Source organism: Rhinolophus sinicus, chromosome 15 (assembly GCF_057876585.1).
Source record: "Rhinolophus sinicus isolate RSI-liver-muscle chromosome 15, RSI-T2T, whole genome shotgun sequence".
NCBI lineage: Eukaryota > Metazoa > Chordata > Mammalia > Chiroptera > Rhinolophidae > Rhinolophus > Rhinolophus sinicus.
The window spans coordinates 111,237,844-111,250,511 of record NC_142515.1 but is presented as its reverse complement, the minus strand read 5'-3'; the positions used below and the strand labels follow the sequence as shown (position 1 = coordinate 111,250,511).

General features: G+C 44.5%; 1 protein-coding gene across 2 annotated transcripts in view; it reads right to left on the bottom strand.

The window, feature by feature from the left end:
- Positions 1–12,668, bottom strand: part of GATB (glutamyl-tRNA amidotransferase subunit B) — an 80,925-nt gene that overhangs the window by 35,914 nt on the left and 32,343 nt on the right. For both annotated transcript variants that reach the window (XM_019722812.3, XM_074338446.2), the window contains 4 exons: positions 11,191–11,389; positions 10,649–10,771; positions 2,526–2,639; positions 418–502 (listed from right to left, as the gene is read on the bottom strand). In XM_019722812.3, the coding sequence (XP_019578371.3) occupies positions 418–502; positions 2,526–2,639; positions 10,649–10,771; positions 11,191–11,389 (521 nt within the window). The remainder of the gene's footprint in view (positions 1–417; positions 503–2,525; positions 2,640–10,648; positions 10,772–11,190; positions 11,390–12,668) is intronic.

Genomic DNA, 12,668 nt, shown 5'->3' with positions numbered 1-12,668 from the left:
TAAAATTCTGAGTTAAGAAATTTGAGTCAGAGGTATCTAAACAAAAAAAGGTAAGGTACCTCTTTGACCAGCTGTAAACTTTCTCCTACCTCTAGCTTAAATTGGTAGAGCTTCAGTCTGATGGAATTTAACGAAGTAAAAATACTTGCCACAAAGCAGGTAACCTGGAAACGAGGGAAGGGCCAGGACCTAAAACTAAAGCACTAGGTATATGTCTGGTTAAGTTGAAACCTATTACCAGCCCTACAGGGTGTATTATATCCTTGTAGGGTACAGTGTTTTCCTAATTTTACTAGTGAGAAAACTGAAGTACAGAGAAGCTAAGTACCTTCTTTGAGGTCACATGGCTGGTCTGTGGAGAGCCGAGACTAGAGCCCCACCCAGCTGGACACAAGACACTTGTCAATGCAAACTCACCCCAGCTTGTAATCGAACGAGCGAGTTTCATTCAGAATTTCACCTCCATTCTCAAGTTCATTGATTTGCCTCTGAATTTCATAGTCTAAGAAAAACAAAGTAATTTAGTATCATATGTTTTATTCCTTTCATCTAGTCAAGCAATAGAAATCTTTTTCAATCTTTAAGTAAAAAAAAATAATCAAGAGAGTTGTTTATAATAGTTCTTCCCTATACAGTGCTCCCTGCTTATCCACGGTTTCACTTTCTGTGGTTTCACTTATCTGCATTCAACCATGGTCTGAAAATATTCAATTTCCCCAACCGTAGACATTGACACTGTCTGCTCCTGACATTCAACCACTGACATTATCAAGGCTTGATGATCCGGCATCACCCAAAGCGGATGATCCCCCTTCTGACAGTATCGACAGAGGGTCATAGCAGCCGATGCCACATCACAATGCTTCCTTCATTCACTTCACTTCATTTCAACACCTAGGCGTTTTATTATCTCACATCATCCCAAGAAGAAGAAGGGGGAGTACAGTACAGTAAGATTTCTGAGAGAGAGAGACACCACAACTACATAACTTTTATTACAGTATATTGTTATAATTATTCTATTGTATTATTAGTTATTGCTGTTAATCTCTTACTAGGCCTAATTTATAAATTAAACTTTATCGTAAGTATGCATATTTAGGAAAAAACAGTATCTATAGGGTTCGGTACTATCTATAGTTTCAGGCATCCATAGGAGGTCATGGAACACATCCCCCACTGGATAAAGGGGGCTATTGTATACTGCATTTTCTTCTTGCTGCCATCATAGAATAATGGTGCTGGAAAGTGTCTGTTAGGAAGCTCCGTGCCCTCCCTTGTTGAGAGAACCTGGGTTCAGAGAGACTAAGTGACCCAGTACAGATTACACAGCTCGGCAGAAGGGCTGCGACCACTGCCCAGGCTGAGTGACACCAGATCTAGGACTGCTGCCTGCCAAGAGGGCTTATCCTGGGATCCATGGATGGGTTCCAAGGGGTATCATTTTGGTACCCCTAAATGTGGGTGTGTATACATGTACATTTTTTGGAGAAAGGTCCAGAATTTTGATTGCATTTTCAAAGGGATCTATGACCCCATATGATTAAGACCCACTGCTTTATGCAGTGCTCCTTCATCATCAAACAAGGCAGGCTGTGGTAATCAAAACGATTGCTAAGCTTCTTTATGGAAACAGCTTTGGCCTCCCCCTTAACTCCCCACCACGCCATGAACCTCCTGCCCTCGCCCAAATCCTGACCCCTTTATCTCAGTTGCTAAGAGGCAGCAACACCAAACGTGTCAGTGCTTGCTTATCATCTCTCCCACTCCAGTGCTCTCTGACTGATATGAGATGACGGCTAAAAGATCCAATGTCTTCACTGAGGCTGGTCGATCATTTCAGGTTTAGCATAATAGCAAGCTTTTAAACAAGACTAGAAAATCTTTTCTGTACTGTTTCTAGTACTTTTCCTGAGAAGACCTAAGACTCTACTGAAGTGTGGCTATAACAATACAGTCAGCTATCGTGTTCTCTGTGCACTTTAAACTCCAGCCCCCTCTCTACCTTCTCTCTACCTTGCAAGATACCTTTGGTTCTAAAAACATATTTTTATTCTTCTGAAATGTCTCCCCTCAGATTCGCAGTCTTCACCCTTCTATGGGACCGCCCCAGACGTTTATCTTGCTCAACTGTTCTATTTTAATTATCACTATACATTTGTCAACACTGGGATACCCACAGCCTGTCCTGCAATAAGATCAACGTGACTACATAGGCACATGCAGTCTATTAGAAAAAATACTACAAAGCAGAAAAACACATTGATCGATTAAATTATGGCCAATCTAGAATGAACAAATACAATTTTGTAAACTCAGGCTCAGACCCTGTTTCCGGTGAGCTGCCAGCTTCCGCAGCCACGTGAGTGAGCTGAGGCAGGACCAGCAGAAACCCACCTGATCCATACAGAACTGTGAAAACGGAAATGGTTACTACACAAGTCACTAAGGCTTGGGGTGGCTTGTTACACAGCAGTAGATAACTGACACAAAGAGGAGCATTAGGACTGAGAGCTGACACTTACCTATTGCTTTGGCCAAGAACCTGGCACTGTTGAGATTCTTCACTTCAGTTCGAACTCCCAAAGGCTCTCCAGGGTGATGCACAGATATATTGGCGTCCACTCTCAACTGACCGTCTGGAAGGAGAAAAAAGACAATTCTTTAGAAATTCTCTGAGTCAACATGGTGTTTTTAAGGAGAGAGTGTGTTCCGGCAAGCAATATCTAAGTCTACTTACTGTTTGGTTACAGCAACCTAACTTTACAGAAGGTTCAGTTGGTCCTGAAATATATGGTTAGTACTTGTGTCCACTTAAGAGGATTCTAGTCCTGAGGCATCTGAGATAGAGGGAGGGTAGGGTGGACCGGTGTGTGTGTGTTTGCGTGCACTTGTGCACACACAGAAGAGAGGAGAAATTCTGGATGTACCAGCTGGAGAAATCTCATTTTCTTTGTGTCAAATAAGAAAACAACACTGTTAAAATGGAGACTGACTCTGCAGTTTTATTCTTAAGTTTTTTCATAGTGTTGGAGCTGGGTTGGTAGGAAGGCCTCAGAAATGACTACCTGAAAACCCTACACTGTTCTCCAAAGGAATGTGGATTTCCAACAGTGATTCCAGAAGATTTATGAAAGAGCCCTTGAGAAATTACAGCTCAAGGGCAAGAGCCAGAAACCTGGGCATTCCCCTTCTCCTTCTGCAGGCACTGTAGTAATCTCTTCCTTCCTTAGACATGACTCGGAACCCTTCCTGATGGCTGTAAGGATTTGCTGCAGCGGACAGAGCTGTGATGAAGGGGAGACTGTGGTGGGACTCAGGGAGCCGTCCCCATCCCGGGAGGACCTCCTCTGACCCAGACGTCCCTTCAGATTAAGAGCAATAACCCCTAAAGAGGCAGGTGGCTTGTGGACAGGACTAAGAGGCTCTTAGAGGAGGAGAGAGAAGCAAAATCCCAAAGCAGATAGGGAGATGAAGAAATACTCACACTCTACAGCCTACCAAGTAAAGCTCAAATTCTCTCTTCTCCAATTTCATTTATAATACTTAAAATAGGACAGAATGAGAAGACAAAATGCTGAATTTTATTTTCCTAGGCAGGTTTTTAAATTAAAAAAAAAAAAAATCTGCCAAACCTAATGTTCTGATAGGCTGAATAAAGAAATTCATTTTCCCAGATTCCACGGCAAAAGCATATTAAAATAATACAATGGTATAAATCCAATGCCAAGAAAGGAGACCCCTGGAACTGGACTGTCATCCCCCAGTGCTGAGCTGAGGGGCTCCATCCCCAAGCTCAAGACCAATGGCCAGACGCCACTTGCCCTGCCCTCCACACATTCCCTGTGGAAAAGGGAAGCACTCACCCATTCGGCGGCAACTGCAGCTCCACCTACGCTGACAGGCAGAGAAAAGGTGCCTTTCAGCTCGGAAATTACTCTACGTCTCTAGCCCGGACATCTCAATACTTTTACAAAATCCCGTAGTCCCTTTGGGACAACTTGTGCTCACAGGAATTGCAAGGAGTCCCAACTATTCCCGACATCATCAGACTCTCGGTCCAGGAACCCTGACATCATCTTCCGCTTCTGTGTTCTTTGCCCTTTATCTAAACTAACAACTAGATCCTATTAGTTCTTCCCTCCAAATGTACCTCACATCTTGTCACTTTCTCTCCATTGCTACTGCTGCCACCCTTGCCCGAGAACTTAGAACTTCAGGCCCAGGTTACAGAATCACATCGTGACTTTTAACCCAGCAACGCCTTCTTCTCCAGTCACCCATGAGGTGGCTCTGACTTACATCCTGCCCCAGAGTGGCTGTCACCACTACCATCGCTCACTCAAGTGGGTAGCCAGCTCCTACTGGCTCATCTCATCTCCTCTGCGTGATATCCAAGAGCCCTCTTCCGGTGTTGCTAGACACGACGCGCATTTTTCCACGAAGCCTTCCACGAGGGGGCTCTCCTCCAATCAGGGAGCTTTCTCCACACAAGTCCCTGTGTACTCCGCTGGCTCCTGCACATTCTCTTTATCAGTGTCACTGTCCCTTCTTCAGCCTCTGCTCATCTATCAAGGTCCCGCTTAAGTGTTACTACCTTCTCCTAAAAACCCTCATCGATGAGCTAGCCTCCCTGGTGGCTCCTCTGAACTATGAGAATATACACAATCAATACCACAGAATTTAGCACTTGTCTCTGGTTTACTCTGAATTAATCTGATCTTTAAGCCCAGCATGGAAGGCCCTTGAGGACTGGACCCAGATCTTCAATCTTCTCAAGGACATCACTCTTTCGGTCATCTCCTCTCTCCCATGTCAGTCATTAACCTCTCTTTTGCAGCATTACTTCTGATATATATATATATATATATATATATATATATATATATATGCAATAGTATTTCTCATTCAAAAAATACCATACCAAAAACCTACTACCCTGAACCCAATTCTCTCTCCATCAGTCAGTCATGCAGCAATCATTTCTCTGCTTTCCTTTTCAGCAAATCCTCTCAAACAAGTTTTGTTTGGTGCATATAGTGTCTCTATGATCTCACCTCCCATTTACTCCTAAACCCACTTCAGCTTGGATTCTGTCCCCACCGCTCAGAAAATACCTTGACAAAGTCACCAACAACCGCCAACTCCAATGGACACAGGACACGTTGTGTCTTCACCTGATGGGATTTCTCAGCAGCATGTGACACACCATGTGACATAACCTTCCTTTTGAAATACCTTCCTCTCTCAGGTGCTGTGAGCTTACACTCTCTTGGTTTCCCCACTACCTCCCTGGACACTCCACTTCCGTTTCATTTGCTGGTACTTTCCTTCCCATCCAAACTCAGGACTGCCTTCTTTATTTATACTCTCTATAGGGTACGTATGTGGTTTAAATACCATCTGTGTGCTGATAACTTCTAAATTTCTCTCTTCAGCCCAGACCTGGCTCCACAGTGACTTCCAATGTCTACGTGACATCTCCACTTGAGGTCTCACAGGCATTTCAACTTCTGCAAGTAAATCCTGACTTCACCCTCCACAAAGTCCTCCTCCTCCTCCTCACAACTGCAGTAAATAGCAACCACCACCCAGCTCTGCAGGCTTCGTTGACGTCACCCTTGCTGTCTTCCTGCCGCCAGCCTTCCACACCAGCCTGTTAACAAATCCTGTTATTTCTAAACACCATCCTGAATCCACCAGTCTTGATATCGCCACCTTCACTGACACCAGGCCTATGCACAACCGTGTCATCTTCCCTCTGAAGGGTCGCAAAAGCTTCTTAACTAGTCACCTTGCTTCATCTCTTACCCTTCGGAATCCACATTCCACCAAGCAGCCAGGGTGGTTTTCTAAAACATTACACAGACTATGTCATCCCCTTGCTTAAAAGCCTTCTGCCGGTTTCCCACTGCACTTGGAAGGAAACCCAAGCTGTTCACCACGATCGGTAAGCCACCCCTCGCCTACCTACTCGGTCTTACCCGACGCCACATCACCCTGCCCCTGAAGCTTTCCCCGCGGTGGCCTTCGGTTACCTGTGTTAAACTCCAGGTATATCGTAAGCTTTCTCTCATCTCAGGGACATTGCCTTAGCTGGACTTTGCCAGAATGCTCGTCCCTTAGCTCCGTGCTGACTGGGCCTGGGTTATTCTTCAGGTCTCAAATAAATAAATGCTGCCTCTTCTGAGAGGCCTTCACCTTCCAATGTTATTCTTTATCATAGCACCCTATTTCCTTAATGCACTTATCATTATAATTGTTTTATTTGTTAATGTATTTTCCTCTCTCATGAACATAAGCTCTAGGTAGTAGAAACCATGTGTTTTTGTTGTACTTTTTTTGTTTTTTGTTTTCTCATTGTTATATTCAGAACGGAGAGCTGGGTTTGGCACATTGGTAATTGTTCAATAAGTCAACACCTTGTAGAATGAGCCAAAAGTCTGGTATTTTCCTGAGCAGTGAGTAAGCAGACTGGTTACTGCCTCACAGTAGGTTCCTGATAAGACCTAAAGTTCTCTCTGAATAGGACTATCTACAGCTGGAATCATCTAAAAGGCCCATTCAGCTCAAAAGAAAACTTCCCAAGTATGCTAAGCGCTACTCGCTACTCGACCCAATCTCAATACTTGACAGGCAACTTTGTTGGAACTCAGGGAACCCTGACTCAGACCTCACTTGCTTTTAAAAAGGAAACATCTTTCACAATTTAGAAGTCCAATTTGGAAAAGGAATAAAAGCATGAATTTCAGTCTCTCCCAGAGAAAACCACACTACATAAATGTCTGAGAGGAATCATTTAGTATCCTGCAGTGTTAAAAGAGAGGTCCCTAGCCTGGATTGAAATACAGTATCAAACAGTAACAAAAGACATTCTACTCGGTGAAGACAAAATACCTTTTAAACAAATTAAGCTAAATTGCCTCAAATGCACAAAAGCCTTACCAAGTCAGGTTGGCCTCACCGCATTCTGCAACACTGAGGGAAAGCCTTCATTCACACATCATGGGAATGTTATCAAGCTCAATTCCTACCCTCTAGAAGCAGAGATTTGTAACAGCAAAGCTAAGAAACTATACCACTGTGCACAGTGATATGGTGTGGTAAGATATTTTTTTCTTAAACACATTCACACATCAGAAATATAACATCAGGACAGAAAACTGCTTCGGTAAACAGCAGGCGCCTGAGGATTTAGTGAGAAGGTCTGTTAAGCTATCTCATCCTGATCACTGCCTCCTCTCCAGAACTTAAATAACAAGAAGTGACAGAGACAAAAAAAAAAAAAAAAAAGGACCACATTTTTTATCGAATGTATTTCACAAAGCATCTTCATCCAAAACGAATGGTGATTCTGTAAAAGTACTACTACTTATCATTAAAATACCTAAGATTTACTGAGCAGGGGCTGTTTGTCAGGACCTGTGGTAAATTTTACATACATTATCACATTCGTTCCCTACAATACAGCTTTCATGACAAAGCCACTTGTGCATTCTTTAGGTATTTCAAACTTAACATATTTAAAATGGAATTTCAGATTTCCTCCCACAAAGCCTTTCCTCTCCCAATCTTCCCTGTCTTGGTAAACGGGATGCCATCCAGCTGCCCCAACTCTATTCGAAGACTTGGATGACTGACTTCCTTTCCTCTTTGGTTTCTTCTTCTCTCTTTCCATACACAATTATTTGGGGACCAGTAAGTGTGCAAAGCGAGGCTCAGAGAAATCAAACACCTTGCCCAGGTTCCTACAGCTACAAGTGGTGGGACAGGATTCCAACCCCCGAGTGGGACCACGGTTCCCTCCACACTCACGCTCTGCTATACTATCTCTCCAAGTTGTTTCTATGGCCGTTATGACACTAACGTGGCTGCCACTAGGAAGCAATGTGACACGGTGCCTAAAGAAAGGGCTCCTGGAGTCAGACACACCTGGGCTCAAAGCCCAGCGTAGTCGCTTATGAGCTTTGGGCAAATAACCCAACTTCCCTATGTCTCAGTCTGCTCACCTGAACAACAGGCAAGCATAATAATACCTGTCTCTGAAATGTCCTAAAGTTTAAATGAGATGAAAAATTAATTTAAAAAAATGCTTTGTGAACTGATGACACACGCTCAATGCTCAAAGTAGCAGTATTATTACCATGGCAATATTTAGTTTGTCTACATCAGTACACGTCCAAATCAACAGACTGCTTTGAGGATCTCCACAGTGGCAGATATCCACTGAGAAGAAAAAGAATTGGGAACCCAGGCGGAGCTGGTCTCTATGCTCATGAGCAAAACTATCAGCAACTCATTGAATGACAGCCCAGAGGAATTGAAGAGTCATGCAGGAGGCACGCTGGGGGTCCCCAGTCTCCCCTAGGGAGACCCTCAGTTCCCAGGTTACAGTCCTATGGCAATGGGACAGAAGCAGGCGCAAATGGGTCAGGGCTGATTAAATGCTAACGGCACAAAAAGCCTGACCCCTGCAGACACTGGGCAGCACCCCCCACCCCCGCCCCCACAGCCATTCTGCTGCTGTGCTAGGGGCCAAGCTGTTGGATTTGTATTTAAAAGCAACAAAAAGTGTCACAACAAGTGCAATTTAATGAACCCTCCCAGATGTCACTGAACTGATGAATCCTTGCTGTTATGGTTTATCTCTTGGCAAGGACCCAGATGGGGCTATTTCTCAGCTAACAGGTGGCCTGTTTATTATTCCATAGGTTTGGTAGAAATCACAGTTGATTTGAAGAAGAATGGAATAATAAAAACTTTTTTAAAGCAATAGAGAATCAACACTTCGTGCATAAATGGATAACCATCCAACCTGCCCATATTTATGTTCTGTGGGTGAAAAAAGCAGCATGAGCCATAAATCTAAAATGAAGAATTTTCTTACTCTGAAACAGCCTCATTTCTATAAAGCAAACTTGTAGGCAGCTACCTTTATGCCACTCAAACTCATGCGGCTATTTTTCCGGTCTTTAGCTTAAAGGAGACAGCAAATTGGCAAGTTCTGTTTTCAAACTCAACTTGTACCTGGGCTCCGATGTAACAATTTGTTGCTTGTAAGATGTCCTAGGTGACAAACGTAGCATTACAAATTCAGACGTCCCTCTGTAGCATGCAAATGTATGATGCGACATAAAAAGGTGGGCAAACACTATTACAAACTGGCAGGAAGATGAATCATGATCGCCAATGGCACTTATTGGTAACCACTGTGACCACTAGCGATGGTTAATTTTATGTGCCAACAGGACCGGGCCATGGGGTGCCCACATATTTGGTTAAACATTATTCTGAGTCTGTCTGTGAGGGTGCTTCCGGGTGAGATGAGCATTTGAATCCATAGACTGAGTAAAGCAGACTGCCTTTCCCACTGTGGATGGACCTCATTCCATCCATGGAGGCCTGAAGAGAACAAAAGGCAGGGTAGAGGGGAATCTGCTCTCTCTGCCTGGCTGCCTCCGAGCTGGGGTATTGTCTTTTCCTGCCTTTGGGTTTGGGCTCAGACTGGAACTCATACCATGGGCTCCTTGTTCTCAAGCCTTCACATCTGAACTGGAACTCTCCTATCAGCTCACCTGCAACAGCTCTCCTGCAGCTTCCCCACTGCAGACCTTGGAATTTCTCATCCTCATAGTCAATGAGCTAGTTCTTTACAGTAAATCTCAATATGTGTCTATATACATACATGTCTCTCTGTCTCTCTCTCTCTCTCTCAGTTCTGTTTCTCTGGAGGACCCTGACTAATACACCACTGTACTGAGCTACGGATTGACAAACGTATCTGCAGAATCGGATTCCTTCCTCCACATTGGCAGAGAATTGGCAGAGAATGCTCTGCAGGTGGCAGAAGTTTTTTCGAAAAGCCCCTGGGAACAGAAAACAAGGGAAAACCGTGGGAGAGACTAGATTTTGGGACTTCAGGGCCAGCAAAGCAGCATTAGGAGGGCGCCAAGGGAGAAAGCCAGGAAGGAACTGAGTTTGACCAACACTTGTCATCTTTATGTCCAATTTGCAAATACGCACTTAGAATGTATAGTTTGCTTGGTCCCAAGGGTACACGTGGTTTCTTTGTTTATTTTAATTTCCTACTATATTTCTACTGAGGATTTTACCTCAAAGTTAAAGCTTTGTGAAATCATAACCTCGGCTCATAGTTTATGTAACTGGGCTTACGGTGTACATGGATGGAAATTCTACAAAAAAAGGAAGAGAAGCAAAGGAAAAGGATCAGCCAACAAAGTGCCACCCACGTAGCACTGACAGACTAAGAATTATTCTGATAAACACAGTGTCTGCTTGCTGAGAAAGATGAAACTGCTCAAACACACTACTTTCCTCGCCCTCACAACACTGCTGCACGCAGCCGGGAGCGAGCCTCTAGCCCTGTGACTCCTAATCTCACACTGTTGGGCTCAGAGCCTCTGCACGGTTTTGTTAGTGTGTTTACTTTGGCTGGGGGCTCAGGAAAGGAACCAAGGAGAATTCTAAGAAAAAAATACAAAACAAAACAACCAGGAATGCAAGAAGCTGAAAAAGGGACGTAAACTATCTCCATGTAGCTGACGCAGAGGATAAACTTAAGTGCGACCAGATCTAGGAAGCAGAAAGGGAGAAGGTACAGGAAGGACACTGCTTGGGTGGCTTCTACCTGCCATGTTGGCCTGGCTGGTCCCCAGGGTTTGAAGTGTCAGCTGCAGCTCCCTGACGGCTGTTGCCGCCTCTTCTCCACAGGACATGTCCGGCTCCAAGACCACTTCCAGAAGGCCAACTCCTGCCAAACAAGAGGCAGAGTCAGCCTGACTGAAGCTGTCCAATGTGATGGGCAGATACGTCAGGCTGAAGTCTGAGGAAAAACCTGCATTACTGAAGGATTCTCAAAGTGGGTCTCAGCCTCTGAATGGTTTCTCTCTTTCCCCTCACTGTTTGATTTTCAACTCTGCTTAAGATATGACGCTGCTGGGTCCGTGACTAGGTGTCTGCGCTTGCCTCCTTTTAGGGGTGGGCTGTTAGCAAGCCCGACAGCCATCACAGGGTAAGCCGTACTCTCTAATGAGCTATGCAGTACCAATGCTGACATTTGGATCCCCATCTGTCAGGCTCTGGGGCCTGTGTCCTCAGTCAGTTTGGGGAAACTCTGGAGGAGAAGAGGGGGGGCTGAGAGGAAAAGTAACGGGAAGTCTCCAAACCTACCCGCTCTGTTCAAGTCAATGAGCGTCTGAGACCGCAGGTCATCGTGGAGGCTTTTGCCACTGTCTTGCTCCAGCTGGATCTGCTTGATCCTCACTGTTTTGTTGATCACCTGACTCCGCTTCTTCCCCGCGTAGACGCTGTACGCCAAGCTCCCATTCACCGCGATCGGCAGCCTCTGCTGGGTAATTTGGTAGCCTGCCTGCACACAAACATGGCTTATACAGTAAGTAGTCCATAAACAAAAGCGGGGCCCAGTTTACTAATCTTTTTCACGTCACAAAACTATAGGCTTATGGAAAAACAGAAAATAAAAGTTAAAATAGGGAAAAAAGGAGAAGAGAAATTAGTTTATGCATTGCAGCCATAATTTAGCCTGGCTCTTCTGGTACTTCCCATTCTCCCTTACTTTCCCTGGATGCCCCTGCATCCCCAGTAATGATGCAATAAACAACACGAATCCCATCTTCCCTACTGAAGTACCATTTGGGGGATTAACAATAATCTCACTGTCAGAGGCTTCTAAGAAAAGAATATATTGTTTCCACTTAGCTCATTAGCCTAAACCCTGCATCTGATTACTGGGCTCCTGACAGACCGTCCTTACTCGGAAGTGCTGGCTAAGCATTTTGCTATCTGCTCTCCGCACGGCTGACAGCAGCTGCTGGAGTGTTTAAGCTTGCTTTGTTCCTGCTCTTTAAGCTAACCAATCATGCCAGCTGCCCTCCCTGACCCAACTTCCCTTGTTCCTCTACCAGAAAAGGATGGGACACTCACGCTCAGCTAATGGAAAGCATGTAGTACTAAAATACTGACAGATGTTGCAAGGACTCCCTCACCTCCTTCTAAGTGGAGAGGAAGAATTACTTTCAAATGTACGTACGCATCAACACACACTAAAGAGATGGCAGGTCAATACGGGGAACTGGAGAAGCACAGAGAATAACAGCCGAGGCACCTGCAGTGCTTGGCAGGGTCCCAGACTCTGTGTTCTCAGTACTTTACACCTTTTAATTAAAGTTGATTGGGGTGACAATTGTTAGTAAAGTTACATAGGTTTCAGGTGGACAATTCTGTAATACATCAACTATATATCACAATGTGTGTTCACCACCCAGAGTAATTTCTCTTTCCATCACCATATATTTGATTCCTTTTACCTTCATCTACCTCCCCTGTGTTCCCTTACCCTCTGGTAACCCTCATACACTGTGCATGGGAATGCAGACTGGTGCAGCCACTATGGAAGGCAGTGTGGAGGTTCCTCAAAAACTTAAGAGTAGAATTACCATATGACTCAGCAATCCCTCTCCTGGGTATCTACCCAAAAAATCTGAAAACATTTATCTGTAAAGCTATATGTGCTCCGATGTTCACTGCAGTTTACTTATGGTGGCCAAGACATGGAAACAACCAAAGTGTCCCTCGGTAGATGACTGGATAAAGAAGATGTGGTATATATACACAACGGAATACTATTC